We start from the raw sequence: 16,843 nt of genomic DNA on the forward strand, positions 1-16,843 counted from the left end.
TTCAAATGATCGCAATGCAATGAACGCAATTCTCCGCGACCGCTGCCACCCCCAAACTTAGTGGTTGGCAGCGTTCTCACCGCAAAGCTAAAAAAAAAATTACAAGAATGTGATAATAAATATTTGAACAAAGGTTTGCACAAAATAAAACTTAAGTCTTTCAAAATTTAAAGAAGCTAATAAAAGTAAAGAATGCTTTGCGTTGATTAGTTAGAAGATGCGGTGAACTATACGTAGCATCATAGAAACATCACAAAACAACGCAATCGGGAAAGATAGAATTTCAAAAGGATAAGACATACAAGATAACAGGAAAAGACCTTAGGCGGAACAATGCATGCGATCATGCGTTGGAATTCATGCGATTGAAGCCATGCGTTGGAGGATGAAAGGAATTCTTTCGTTGTTTTGCGAACCGAGGAGACTTATTGTTGCACCTACAAGAGCAAACGTACCACACCCAAGGAAGCATCCATATATCCAAAATAACAATGAAAATAAAAATAACCTAATCTAAGAAAGCAAGTTAAAGATAGAGTAGAAGACGTCCCTGGAAAAATAGGAATGTTGTCACTGCAAGGAGTCTTCCATGCAGGAGATGGTTCTCAACTACATTAGATTTTAGCACGACTCTTATAAATCCAATCAATTTAGTACAATTTTAATGAACCCATTTAACATCTAATTTTGCAATGATGCTTCAGTGATTTAGGATAAAAGTCACTGAAGGGTGGTCATCACTCTTTCAATAAACTAAAACACTCTCAACCAATTATTACACCAGAATAACTCTTGTTCCTATAATAATTAGTCACCATTGATATGATCAAGAACTCATTAACTTGCTTAACAATTTCTTGTGAGTATGACCCTCTATTTTAGACCTTAGAGTTCTGCCCCAGTGAGTCAACCGAAGGAAAAAAACCGTGAGGCAAAAACTAAATCAATCCTATCCATTTTTGGAGTTCGCGCTGATATTGACCTGATGCACAAATCATTCGAAGAGGGATGCTCCCAAAGTGCCTTGAGATCATGCAAGAATGTCTCACGATGCAAACCAATGAAGGAGATCGTAGGACATATTGACACACATTTTTCTCCCACTTACTATAAATACTTTCTCCATTCACCTTGGTATTGACCCATATAAACACCATCCAAAAGGAATGCTCCCAGGGTACCTTAAAGCCAATCATGCGTCTCACTGTGTGAACTTTAAGGAAGAACATGAGTAGAAAATTGACATATCATATACATCTTTTTTCTCCCACTAAGTATTTCATAACCTAGGGTTTATTACTTAGGTACGATTGATAACTTGTAGAAATACAAGTTATTTTTGCTCTTAAGTTGGAACAACTAAAGTTTTTAATAATAAATTCTCCTCATTTTTAGTAGAAATGCATGGAATTAATCAAACATTAGCAAACTCATGCAAAAGAAGTTTTATTACTAAATACTGTGGCGCTAACGCATTGTATTGCAGGATTTTTACAAGAAGCTAACACATAGTCAAGAAGTGCCGCAGGGAAAGCTCTAACGCATGGGCCATCCGTCGGAGGGAATTCAATGCAAAGAAGATTTATTGATCCAGGCTGATTGACTCACATCACCACTTGCAAGTATGAGCACCTGCAGCAGGCAGCGTCTGAAAAGCTCCCGAGAGTCAGGCGGCTGACCAGGGTATGGACTTTAATGTTGCCCATTCACCAAGTGGACATGACCAACGCCTATAAATAGATGAAGTCCCTCCAGAGTTCGTAGGGAGAAAATTATTCAGTTAAGAAATTATCAAGATCCTTACTCTTTGTAATTAGTGTAGTTGTAGTTTAAGTTGTGCTGTGGTGCTAAGACGATCAGAAGGGTTGAGAACCACCACCACCACCGGTCAGGGAGGTGGAGGAAGCTAAGCTTGAGAAAGACACTTCGTCCTCTTCCTATACAAGTGATTGTACACAACAGAATTGAGCCAAAGAGATACAAGAGATTGTACTCTGCGGCTTGACTCAGTTCCTTTCATCTCATTTATCACTTTCGTTTCATTTGATTGAATATTGCTTTTGTAAAGACAATTTGCTTCTTTATAAAATTCATATATTTGATCCATCACATTTTTTCTATTGTTCATTTCTTGTTCATGTTGAATGCATTTATACTTTATGCAAAATTTCATTTCAACGCTTAAGCCAACTTGATCAATTGGTAAAAGCTTCTTTAACTTAGATTGTTCGAAAGAATAACTAAGTTGCATCAAGTAGGACGCCTAGTACAGCTAGAGATAGACTTACTGGTATCTATTGCATTCTGTGTTAAACGCATGCATCCTAGAAATAGGTTTTGCATGTTATTCGCATTGAGAAGTGTTGAATAAAGTCTAACGCATAAACAAAAGATAAGCAAATCATCCATCTCATCCACATTACATTCTGGTTTGTGTACATTCATCTTAGACCGACGCATCCACTTATATTAAACTCCACTTTCGCATGATCCATCACTCACCACTCAACTCTTTTGTATCTTCTTGTACAGGCACATCATTTTAGTGTAAATAAAACATTTCTCTCATTTATTTAGGAAAACCCCTACAATAGATACAACGCGAGGTCTGCGTTTTTTAACTGAATCCCTGAGTTCAACCCTGGATTTTCCAGGAACCTAAATTAGATTTATACTTGGGTCTGGTTTAGGAAAACTTGAACGTCATTAGAAGGAGTGTTATGCGTTCTGTTGCACCTCTCTAAACCGCTAACGCGTTACAAATACTTAAACGCATCAAAGCATCAACGCATCACTTATACTTGGAACTTATTCTTCCAATTTATTTTAGACAATACACTCCTAGAGCGAATCACGATAGCAACGAACAACGATTAATAAATTTATCTAAGTGATTGTTAAAATTTGCCCCATATAACTCTTATATTGGATATTTTGACAATAAATGATTATGTTCATTAAACACTTTAATAAACTAAATCGTTTGCGGCATGTTTATAACATATTTGTCTAATTCACCTTTCAGGTCGATTCTCAGATAGGGGTACTCCATTTTTGTCGGCTTAAATACCTCAGCCTAGACAAAACCTTCCTTAGACAAAAGTCTCTTATAGACAACTATGTTATAAATTTAATCTTTTATTAATTCAATTCAATCCTATTAAATAGAAAATAAAATATTAATCTTATTTCTAATCACCCTAGAGGTATGTTTAACATAGGTCTAGGTGTAATCAATTTTAAACCATTTAAAATTAATTTAACATATGTTTACATGCAACTGTTGATCATAGATTTTAATTCTAATTTCATTAACCTATAACACTTAAAAGATTTAATGAAACAATTAAAATCTAAACCATGCATCTAATAACATACAAAAAAATATAACAGTTATATTTCTAAGGTAATGTACTGCTTCATGCATTTCTTTTTTCATTACATAATATAACACTTTATATTATACAAGAATGAAAATAAGTAATACATCTATCATACAATATAACTCTTATATTAAAATATGATGCATGGACATGTTACTATGCATGCAATCATATAATATAACTTTTATATTAAATATGATGCATGAGCATGCTTAACCAAATCATGCAACTATATAATATAACTCTTATACTAAATACGATGCATGATTTTATATTTATCTTATGGTAGGATTTTAACCTATATAGCATACATTATGTTGATATCCTAAAATTGATATCCTAAACAATTAATTAAATTAATATAACTATTTATATTACTTTTTCATTACATACTATAACACTTTATATTATACAAGAATGAAAATAAGTAATACATCTATCATACAATATAACTCTTATATTAAAATATGATGCATGGACATGTTTAACTAATGCATACAATCATATAAATAACTCTTATATTAAATATGATGCATGAGCATGCTTAACCAAATAATGCAACTATATAATATAACTCTTAAACTAAATATGATGCATGATTTATATTTATCTTATGGTGAGATTTTAACCTGTATGGCATCCATTATGTTGTATAAATAATTAAATCATACATTACATGCATAAAATAATAAGTAGCAACAATGGATCAAAATTGGTATCCTAAATAATTAATTAATTAATATACACTAATTATATTAATTTAATTAATTTACAATTACAAATAAATTAATTAATAATTAATTACAAATAAATTCGAAGGAATAAAAAATGCACGCAAAACTGCCTCAACTATAAGTTGAACGCACAAATACAAACTGGCTGGCGCTCGCGGATGAACTTCGAAGCGTAATGAGCTCCATGGCAGCATTGTTACGCTTGTTTTTTACTTGCTACAGCGTAACGTTACCCTCTCGGTAGTGTAACTACACTGAGGGTTCTGCGTTCCAACATAAAAGGGCAGCGTAATTACGTTGCCCGTTATGCTCTAACACAAAAATGAAATTCTGCTTCGATCTTCAGCCCATTCTTGCTCCAATGGCAATTAAACTCTTCAGCAAATCAAATGTAATGAGTAACATGGACTTACAGACTCGAGAGTGGAATTTAAATACCCAAATTACCGGAAAATTACAATTTTAAACACTTTAAAGCGGTAAATGTATGCCAATTTTGAAACATTCATATGCAATAAACATACATTCACAATGCAGTACACAAAATCCCACCAAAATTTTGTAATTAAGTCAGAAAAGCGAACTTCAAAGTTGACATGGCTCTGATACCAATTGAAGAGAATTTATTTCTCGCAGCAGAAGCGAGCGATCACTTGTATCTTTGAGATCGTTTTACGTAACTTAATAAACAAAGCGTATAGAAACTATTGGATAAACAATCACCCTTGAGGTGCTTCTATAAGTACATAAAGGAAAAAGAAAGAAACTGAACTAACCCTTAAAAGATCTAATTTTTCGCTTCCTTTCTTCGGTGAAATCACAAACTTCTCTGCTTCTCCCAAAATTAGCAACACAACACTTTGTTTCTTGAACACCACTATGAGGAGTCTTTATTGTTATCCTTAAGGAAAGAATCAAAAAAGAGAAGTGGGCTTTCTTGTAAATCTTGGTGAAGGAAATTGAGAGAACTGTTTTTAGATTGAAGATGGCAGAGGAGAAGAAGTTTAACAGGAACAGACTCTTCTATCTCTAAAAAAAACTTTCATCATTATCTCTCTCCTCCTTCTAGCATTTTTTAGAGAAGCATATGGGAGTTATGGATGACTCCCCATAACATGAAAATTAACTCTCTTAGGAGTTGATTTTCAAAAAGTACAAATTTTAATTTATATTAAATAATTTAATATATATTAAAATTAGACCATATCTTATATCACATATAACATATAACCTATAATTTATATTATATCATATATAATATAACCTTTAATAAAATTCTCTCTTATAACTATAATATTAATATGAATCATACTCACATTAATTTTAACCTATAGTTTTACATGAATCACATTCATAGAAATAATATTTGAATCATATTCAAATATTTATTTCTCTCATTAAAACTTTATATTATAATGTATCATATACATGACACTTTTTAATAATGTATCAACATACATTATACTAATTGTATCTCATACAATTAATTAATTTGAACAATTCAAATTAAATCATAATAATTTGATTCTCGTTAATCCTTATTGAGCTAACAAGGGGATCTTATGGACCTACAGATTGAAGCTCCAACGATACGAGATTAATTGATTAAACTCTTTAATCAAATTAATTAACATTCATTAACTGTCGATCACTCCACTAAATACTAACAGCTATACTCTTCATACTATAGATATATTGTTGTGTCCATTGGATAAAACCAATCAATAGTGCGTTGACCCTTCACAAATTGCTCGTAAGTACAACTAGATAAAAATTATCGTTTTACCCCTGTAGTTACATATAACTCCTTAAGTATCACTGATCCCTTTAATGAACAATTAGTCATAGTCCCACTATAACTAGACCCCTCTTTGGCCAATGAGAGGGTAAGGATCCTCATTATTCAAGACCTGGAATCAGTCCTTAAGAGAGTAATTCATCTACTTATCCTAACAAAGGGAAGAAGTAAATTTCATCTTGTGTAATTGAGTTCCCAGCTCCCCATTTAGACAAATCCTCAAAATGATAGGCATATTGAGTCGGTGAATCTAATCACTTTCACCCATACAAATCAAAGGATCACCTCATAGGCAGGAGTTCACATCTCACTCGGGATTAACGTCAAGCTACCTATGGTCATCCTAATGAAATGTAACTCTCTTCTAGCAACGGTCTTATAAAGAGAGACTAATAATTTCCTGGTCAGATCTTATACAAACTCTTTGTATACTATATCCTTGCTCACATGCTTCCACATGAATGACCAGAATTAGATCATTTGTAACACTTTACAATAATTGTAACAATTATAAAGTGGGTCGTATCCATAGTGTCACTAGGATAAGATACTCAATCTTATCCATTTACTACAGACCATTCAAGTTATCACTTAAACATGATCCACCTATATGTCGCCACATACACGTTTAAGTTACATAAAATAACCTAGTATCTTAGTTTATTGGATTAAGTTAGTGCTAGGGTAGGAAAAATTAGGGCTCCGCCCCGATTGGGGCGTGGAATCCCCGTTTAACCGGGGATGGGGTCAAACCGGGGACCTCTTTAGGGTCCTCGAATCGGGGACGAGACAGAGATAGGGAGGGTATCCCCGCCCCGTCCCTGACCTCGATCCCGCCCCAATTAGTTTTTAATATATTTTGCTATGTATATGTATTATATATATATATATATATATATATATATACTTCTTACATTTAGCATAGTTTTTCCTTTAGCCCAATTTAAGCCTAATTAAAGTGTCCGAGTCCAAACTAAAGAGAATTTTAAGGAAAATATTTTTTCAAAAAAAAAAAAAGGTCCCCATGGAGAAACCAGGGGACCCCGTTTCCCCAATGGGGAATCCTCGCCCCCGTCCCTACCTTCAAATGGAAGGGATGGGAGCGAGAATGAGGGTAAATTTCCCCATCGAGGACAAGGACGGGGAACCCCTCTCCACCTCGCCCCGACTTTGTTGCCAACCCTAGTTAGTGCACATAAAAAAATAATTATTTTATTAATAACAATTTGTTTATACAAAGTTACAAACTATGAGAATATAAGAGATCTAGGACACCAATCCCAATAGATGTTTGGCCAACAATCAAAAATAAGGGGAGGAGACAACCAGTGATCTTGCGGGAGAGGAGGCGGTTGGCGATGGGGAAGACTTTGGGGCGGCCAGCAGGAGGTTGAGCACGACGAAGAACTGGGAGAAAATCTGGAAAGAAAGGGGACAACGATAAGGCACGCAGAGGGTGAGAGGAAATAAAACCGAGAGAGGAAAGTTAGGGTTTTATTAATATATCTCTCGATGCTCATTTAATTTGTCGGCAGAAAGAATTTCTCCTGACATGCTCTTCTATATCGTCGGCAGTTATTAACTAATTCAATTTATTTTCAAGATCTTCCGACAAGCGAGGATACAGTGTCAGAAGATAGTGCATATCTCTTGACGACAATTATAACTTCTGATACCTAAAATACCTGTCGGCAGATGCTTCTTCTCTCGCCTGTATTCTTCTGATGCCCTTTTTATGCATTGACAAAAAACTTTTTTCTTGCAGTGAAATATTTAAGTTATGGGATTGGCCATAACACACCAAACCTATTGAATAACAACTTTAATAATCTCTCAACCCCACAACCCACATTTAATTTTTGTAAGGTAACCTAAAACTAATGCCTTTTTCTCTCTGTTTCATACTATAGTTTAGTTCACACAATTGATTATTACTTGACTACTTTCAAATCATTATTATTACTTAAATTATGGAGGTAGTTATATTGCAGTAATCCAACCACAACACATATAAAGAACAAATATAATTTATAAGTAGATTACTTATAATAGAGATTTGTGTTTTTTTTTTGTAAGCTTTTCTTTCCTTTTTTAACTCACTTTTGCTGCATATTCATTTCCTTTTGAGGAAGTAACCTCTTTTTCTGGATATGTATTTATAAAGTAAGTGTGCTTTAATTTTTCCAATTACTATTTAATTCACACACACGTAGGTAACAAATTAAATTTAAGTTATTTGTGTGGGTGGACGCGATTGTTAATCCATGACTTTCCATATAGTGATGTGACTTGCAAACTAACCCATTAATCATAGAAAATTATAAATACAAACTTATGGTACCAATTCACTAGATGTTGTTTGAGCTTTTCATTTTCCATGTGATAGTTAAAATCGTAAGGAGATTCAAAGTAGATATATTTATTAAAGATGAATAATTATAGATCTGACTTAATTCATATATTATTCTAACGATTTTTGGATAATCCCAAATTTAAGTCTTCTGAAAATAAAGTCTTAACAAGTGAAACCCATGAGTCCATTTATAAATTGAACATAATATAGCCATAAAGATACCAATAATTACTATTTTAAAACTTGAAACGGTTCAATTACTCTTTTACACCACAATTATTAAATTAAAAAAGAACGAAAGTATACATGTTTTTACTTTGCAACTATATAGAAAAGAAATCTATTATAGCAAACATAAATTCGAGAGTCTTGAACAACTAATTATCGTGATCCATAGATAATATCAAATTATGTACTTCTTTTATATTCAATATTTTTTTTTTTTTTTTGTTGAATTGAATCATAAACAAGTTGTTGAATATGATATTTATCATCTTGAACAAAGATGATTCTAGAAAGAAAAAGAGAGAGAGAAGTTGAAGTAAAAGTAGTTGTATGAAAGGATAGGGATTAAGATGAAGATATATGTGTGTGTGTCTCAAAACGACAACACTTTGTCCGCTTCCATACTTTTACTAGAAAATTCTCCAATCAACTCTCCTTATCCAAAACAATGTCATTATTTAATTAATTAATTAATTTAGAAGCTTCAAGAAAAAGATTATTAAAAAAAAAAAAAGGGAAAAAGAAAAAGACAAGAATAGTATTGAAATAGAAAGAATTAAAGGAGAGTGAATAATTATGGAGGCTTGCAAGTTGAATGCCAATTGGCTTAAATGTCAAAATCATATGACTTTGTGTTCTCACTTCTTCTCTCTCAATCCAAATTCAATTCATTCAATCTTTTCCCCCTTCCTCTCCCACCAAACCCTAGACTTTAATTTCATTTTTGACTTTACACCCCATCACCCTATTCAATGCTATTCATTTTATCTTCTTTTCTTTTCTTTAAAAAATTGTTTCTTTAACTTAATATTTGTCCCACTTAGTTTCAAAAAGTTTTAGTTTAGTTACTATATTCAATACATTCTTTAAAATAATGTACTTTTCATTTTAAACTAATAATGTCTCATTATCAAAGAATTTTGTAAAAATTAACAATAAACAAATAGTAGAAAACTAAATTTAATACATAAAAATGTATGGATAAAAAAGTTAACGTTTTAAAATATTGAGATTAAGATTAAACAAACTTAAAAGTGAAAGACCTTTTGAACATTTGTTTTACTTTTTTCTCTCCATGTTCAAAGAAAAAAATTTACAAAAATATTTCAAGTCTTATATCTATTAAGTTAGGTTCGTTTCGGCATAGAATCTAAATTTTAAATTTATTTTTACATGATTCTTTTGAGTGATTTAATTGAATTGATATAGATGTTTGTGATATTAAGAAATGTGAAAAGAAGGGAAAAAAAAGGTAAAATGTGACCCATTATAACATTTTTTTTTTCAAAAAAGGTCTAAAAATACATGGACAAAATCATTTGCATAGGTTGAGAGATAATAGTTTAAAATGGTACGAGTTATCATATGAGATTAGTTGAGATGTACATGAGTCGATCAATCTATGTTTTAAAAAATAAATTTAACTTGAATTTTAATTTTCAAAATTTGACTAAGATATGAATCATAATTTTTTTCTTTTTTTTTTATTTTCTTCTTCTTCTTTCGTATTTTATTTTATTTTATTTTTTTCTTTTTTTATTTTTTTTTTTTTGATGAATAAGTTGAAGCATCAAAATTGACATCTTGAACCAAAAGCATGAAAATGGATAAAATTTTGCACATGAAAAAAAAAACTCTAGAACTTTAACCAAAAAAGATAAAAAAAAAAAACTAAAGAGAAGAAAACATAAAAAAAACAAAAACAAAATAAAGACAAAGCTGAGTGATCGACAAGAAAAATTAATTGTAAACAAAAAAAATAATAAAAAAAAGAAAGGTAATAACCACCTCTTTATGTTTATTTCTCTCTATATATAGAATTATAATATTAAATCCTATGATGTTATTACAAACTAGTCTAAATAAACTATTGTGTTACTTCAAACATAATTATGGGCTATTCAAACATAATTAAGTAACTAAATGCATCTCTTATTAAATATTTTAGATTTAATGACATTTTTATTATCGAGTGTTTTTTAAGACGATAAAACTAAAAAGACAATAAGATTTAAACTGAAAACGATATTCTAAAAGTAAAATGAGCCTAAAGAAAAGGGTTGCTGGCTTGCTAGCATGCTCGACCTTTCAGTCTAATAAAATACCAACGACTTAGATCTAAAATGGAGTAAAGGGAAGATGTTTTAACTCGGTGGATAACCCTAATGTAACTTCGAAACTCTATTGGAAAGGAACTTAGGTCAACTACATCTACAAATACATCATAACAGCTCCAACAAGAACTAAATTTATTTCTACACTCAAAACTCTCTACTTGCTACGTAGATACACTTTCTGACTTAAGAATCAGAGCAAGTCACGTTTTTCCTTCAATTATAAGTTTACCGTGATTATCTCATGTGAGGGTCAGGTGCGTTTGCTCTTGTTCAAATTTTGGTATCAACAACATCTACTATCATTTTAAAGGTTGACGTATTCTCACCTAGCAATTGTTAAACTATATATGTATAAGAAAAAAAGGGGAAAAAAGTGATCTTCATAAAGAGTGGATTTGGTGGAAATTGAGAGTGACAGTTGAGTACAAATTGGGTGAAGAAAAGTCCAAATAAAGAGAAGTCGACAAAGAAATTAATTATTTGTCATTGTTTTATCTCCCACGTGACCTAATTTTGCTCAATCTTGTCTCTGTGTAATAATCACACAATCCTCTCTCATTAATATTGCAAATTACGCCCTTTAATTATCAATTTCATCACTATAACTTAAACCTTAGATGTAATTTTTTGGTCAATCAATTTTTATATTTTTAATTATTTGAAGTAAAAATTAAATAAATGATAGTAACTTCTTTTAATAATGCTAAAGCTTAGGAGATTAATAATAGAAAACTTCAAATTATACCTATCAAAAACTAAATTCATATTATATAGTTTAATCCATAGTCCAACTATTAAATTTCTACGTTGTCCAATCTTTTTTTTATATATATATTGAAAAATAAATCTAATTATTATTTATAGCATTTATAATTCACCATCTTTAACCCTAAATATCTCAGGTTAAATTTAATGAAATTTTTTTTAAAAAAAAAAAAAAATAAATATCTGTTTAAACTCTGAATTTTATGATTTTATCAATTTTAATCTTAATTAATAATCGTATTAATTTATATCCTAAATTTTGGAAGTCATATCAATTTAAAACCTGAACTTTCATAAGTCCATCAATTTAAATCCTTATCAATTTAAATCATCCATTATGTTTTATTTGGATACAAATTGATATACTTATAAAAATTTAGAGTTTAAATTGATATATTTTTTTAAGTTCGAGGTTTAAATTGATACAATTATTAGTTTGGAGTTTAAATTAATACAATTCTCAAAGTTCAGGATTTGAATTGATCAATTATTATTTTATGGTTTAAATTGTTACAACCTAACTCTCAAAATTTAGGGACATAAATTGATATTTGCCCAAAAAATAAAAAGTTTAAAATCACTATTAATACTTTGAACCTTCATAAAAGTAACAATTCAGTAGTTTGCAACAATTATGTCTATATACTTTCAATTTTAGCAATGATTTAATCTCTCAACTTTATTATTATAATGCAGTTTATCTATTTTTAGAGTTTGTAATATAATCTCTATCATGTGAAAATTATTGCTGATATAATTAACTACCATTTTTTTTTTTTACATATGTAGACTAATAAATAGATTAACATAACTCAATAGGTTTATAAACTATGACTATTTTTATCTAATAAAATCTGACACCTGATAATTTTAATAAAATTTCTCATAGTAGGAATGAAGCTAATTATATGTGCGATAAATAATTGTATATTAAACTTCAAGAATTAAATTATTGAATTATAACACAAATGAAGTTTAATCCCTATTGTAAAAAAGAAAAATAAATAAAAGAAAGAAAAAAAGTTTAGTCTCAACCATTACTTGGTGATATATTAATTTATATGCTTTCCTTTTGTTTCTTGTGATAATAAGTGGACCGATCGAGAATAATAATATAATACAATTTTGCTTCCATGTAAAGCTGGTTTTTAACGCTTGCTCTTCTTGCTCACCGCTTAATATTTAAAAATTACATTCCTAAATTTGGAAAGTTTTGTAATGATTGTATTAATTTAAATTATGAATTTTCATAAATATATCCATTTAAATCTTATATTAATAATTACTTTAATTTAAATTCTGAATTTTTATAATTATCTCAATTTGAATCTTCAAATTTTATAAGTGTATAAATTTAAATTCTTTATTATATTATATTTAGATATACTTATGAAAGTTTAGGATTTAAATTGATATATTTATGAACATTCAGGATTTAAATTAATACAACTATTAATTTGGAGTTCAAAATAATACTACTCTAAAATTAGAACTTAAATCGATATAATCATTAATTTAGAATTAAATTGATACAAGCTTAAAAGTTCAGGTATATGAAGTGATATTTGTTTAAAAATTTATCCTCATTACAAAATTTATTACTTTTAGTTTACAATTTATATACTTTTTATTGATGTTTTCTGTCATGTTCTTAATTTATCGTTATTTCTCAACTATTTTATACCAAACAAAAAAATCAATTTTCATTTTGCGATTTACTGTTTGAAAAAAAAAAAGATTATTGGCCCATTAGTTCTCAATATTATTGTGGATGAATTTAGATCAAGAAAATAGATCAAATGTTAGGAAAACGATAAAAAAAAAAAATGGGTACAAAATAAAAATAAACTTGTATTCAACTAAATTCAAGATTGTCTATCAAATTTTATTTTAACATGTTTAGGATAAAGAAAAACTCTAGTTGTAAGAAGATTGAAATGAACCCTAATCGTTCAATTTTACTGTAAATATTTATTATAACATTTTACTGTAAATATTTATTATAACGTTATATAAGATACCTTAATTATACATCTGTTTTTCCATATTTTAAGATTATCTGTCTCTAATTTTAACAGTAAATCCCTTTTTTTCTTTATCTGACAAGCACATTTTCTTCCATATTACAAACCTAGTCCTTTGTCATTTTTTCTATCTGAATTTTGACATCATCAAATATATAGCCATAAAATTAAACACATAAATACAAAAAAAAAAAAAAAATGCATAAACTTACCAATAAATTTTTTAAACTAGAACTACTCGACACTATGCGTATGTGTGTATATATGGTATGTGTGTATTTTTCAGTCTCTATTTTAATAGGTTTTGTTATTAATGTTATTGTTTTAATACATGGTAGTCGGTATTCAAATCTTTGATATCCAAATCGAAGAAATATGCTTTTAACTACTGATCTTTCTTTTCTTTTTTTTTTCATTTTTCATTTTATTTTTTTAATTCAAAATTTGAGATTGAAAATCAAACCTTCAACTTAAAAAAAAAAAAGAATTACTTAGAAATATTTTATCCTCTAAATTATACGATTCATGCAAAACTAGAACACTATTATAATTCAGTTCACATAAATTAAATCGGAAAAAATTAAAAATGTGAATTAGAAGAAGAGGAGATGAACTTTGAATAATCATTATTCTAATTTTATTATGAATAATTAAAGCAGTGCATTGACGTTTGAATTATTGAAATTTAATTAATAACAATAATTTGCAAAAAAAAAAAAAAAATCAGTTCATTTCCTTTTCAAGTCATTTCAAATCAAAGAAAAATTCTAGAACAGACCACAAACCCTACAAATTTAACAGAAGAGCAATGGAAAATTAATGGGGAAAAAAAGGATTTATAGGAAAAAGAAATCAGCAGAAAACAAAATGAAAAGTTATGGATTAGTACGGCGGCGGCGGCGGTTGTCTCGCCGTTGGCGCCCAAATTACGTCAGACGGCGCGTGGCAACTGTACATAGCCATTCCACACGATTCTACAAGCTGCCCGTGCCCGTGCCCGTGCCCGTGCCCGCTACTATCTCCACCGCCGGAGACGTGTGGGGAATGAACTTCGCCACCGCCACTGCCGCCGCCGGATCCCAAATTCTTAATCTCTTCCTCATCCGGAAGCCGGTGGTACAGCGGATTATTAAAGGACGAGGCAACAATAAAAACAGTACCGGCGGAAATTAAAGCGCCGGCGACCAAGCCGCCAACGATTTGACCCTGAGGTCCGGCGAGGGAGATAGTGAAACCATTAGGTAAAGGTAACGGCGTGGTTTGAGGGAAGACGGTAGCGGAAATGGAGAGAATCTCAAAACGACCGTGAAAAGTAACGGTGGCGCCAGGGGTAGCGGAGGGTTGACGGAGAGAAACATTAGCAACGGTACCGGAACCGTTGAGAACACAAAGGCCCAAATTTTTGCGACGGCAAAATCTTGAAATAGCTTCAACGACGTCGTTTCCCCCAGGGACTTCTAGAACGTACGGCCGCATAGCCGGTTCGGGTTCCCGGGTTATAACAAGAGGCGGTTTAGGTTTATTTTTGGAACCCGGTGGGCGACCCCTCGGCCGACGGACCACCTCGATGGTGGAACCATCGGCGGTGGAGGTTAGTTCCGTGTGGTGTTTAAAGGCGGAAGGCACGGCGGCGGTGGGCTCGTCGGCGGGTTGTTGCGGCGGAGGATGGTTGGAGAAAGGGTGGGTTGAGAGATGGAATTTTGATAACATATTGGAAGTTTTGCTCTTGGGATGAGCAAAATCGCCTTTCATTCTTTCTTTTTTTCCCTTCAAATTAATCCCAATTAAAGGATTTTCTTAATTTAAAGTAATGGGTTTTTTAATTTTTTTGGGAGAAATTTGGAAATGAAATAAAAGAAAAGGGAAAGAGAGAAGGGAATAGAGGAAGGGAAGAAATGGGAATTTGTTTATAGAAAATTAAAAATGAGATAGGGTGGTGGAGGAAGGTGGGTGAGGTTGAAAATAAAGTGAAAAAGAGCAGTGGCGCCGCTGTTTTGGGAGGTGGAGATGGGGCCCACCGCCATACATAAAATTCAGACTTTATAAGAGAGATATGGTAAAGTATGAAAAAAGGTTATTCGTTTCCTCCTCCTAATAATCGTTGGATGTAAATTTAAAAACCGACGAAAATTTTTCAGAAGAAAATTCAATTTTGAATATAAAATCAGTTGGATTTGTAATCATAAATTCAGTTTTAAATATGAAGTTAAATTTATAATCATTTATGTTTTATTTGGTAATCATTTGATTTTTTTTATTTTTGTTTTGTTTTGATTTTTTTAATCATTTAAGCTTAATTTTTAAAAATAAAATGGTTATCAAACGGGATTTTAGATTTTTAAAGTTTTAATTTCTATAAATTTGAATGAATATTATAATATACCTTCTATTCAAATTTTGAAAATTTATGAACTAATTTTGATTAAAAAAAAAAAAGTATAAATTCTTCATAAACACGTTAATTTTAATAAAATAAGAGTTTTATATAAAAATAAGTTTCATCAATATACAAATTAAGTATGAAATAGTTTTGGTAAAGTTTATAAATTTCAACTAAAAATTTTGCCCTAGTGTTGTTTTCCTCTAAATTTTATGAACTTTCATGTTTTGTAATTTGTTGAGAATAAGAGAAGAGTGTTTTTAATGATATTTGGAGCCAAACTTTATTAGAGGGTCAAATTTGCACATTAATTCTAAGTTTTAGGATTAAGAGTGCAATACTTATCTAAGTTTGAGGTATAATTTGATAAAAAAAAAAAAATGAAAGTTTAAAATTAAATTCGATACAATTGACAAGTTTAAAAGTCAAAATTGATTTTTTTCCCTCCTTTATAATACTTCCAATTCTTTTAAAAGTTACAATATTACCTTCAATCTTTCATAAACATATAAAAACTACTCTTAGAGTAAAAAATCCATTAAAAATTTGAAAAAGAAATTAAAAGATTAGAACTCATAATTAAATATACCATATCCAATAACAAAAACTCAAATCACCAGCCATTCTAGGTCATTGCATACCATATCAAATCTCAATTACTATTCGAAAATTTAAAGAAAATCTAAGGACAAAATATAAGAATGTTTCTTTATATATGTATAACTTAGCCTTAAAAATATCTATCGATAATTTATAGATATAAATCTAAAGAAACATATTTTTTTTCCACTCTCTCTCCATTATATTCAACAATAAAAAAAATTGGTAGTAATAATGGTTTTGAAAATATAGGGGAAGGTATGGTTGAAAATTTGAGGTTGAAGTGAGAAATACAAAGAAGCCACCGCCTTTATATTTGTAGAAAGAGGAAAATAGGGGCATCCCCCATATCCCAAAACAACAAACAAACAACCAAAAAAGGAAGAGACTACTTAATTTGACCCATGACTATGTGTGGGCTTTGTCTTATGAATCTCCCCATAACTCCTTCAAATCTTTACTCT

General features: G+C 30.5%; 1 protein-coding gene across 1 annotated transcript; it reads right to left on the bottom strand.

Annotated features, from left to right (window-relative positions):
- Positions 1-14,101: 14,101 nt before the first annotated feature.
- Positions 14,102-15,529, bottom strand: LOC120075835 (AT-hook motif nuclear-localized protein 17-like). Its single transcript, XM_039029527.1, has one exon. It carries the CDS (start codon positions 15,149-15,151, stop codon positions 14,282-14,284), a length of 870 nt encoding a protein of 289 aa, XP_038885455.1. The 5' UTR covers positions 15,152-15,529; the 3' UTR covers positions 14,102-14,281.
- Between the last annotated feature and the right edge of the window lie 1,314 nt (positions 15,530-16,843).

Source organism: Benincasa hispida, chromosome 4 (genome assembly GCF_009727055.1).
Source record: "Benincasa hispida cultivar B227 chromosome 4, ASM972705v1, whole genome shotgun sequence".
Classification (NCBI taxonomy): domain Eukaryota; kingdom Viridiplantae; phylum Streptophyta; class Magnoliopsida; order Cucurbitales; family Cucurbitaceae; genus Benincasa; species Benincasa hispida.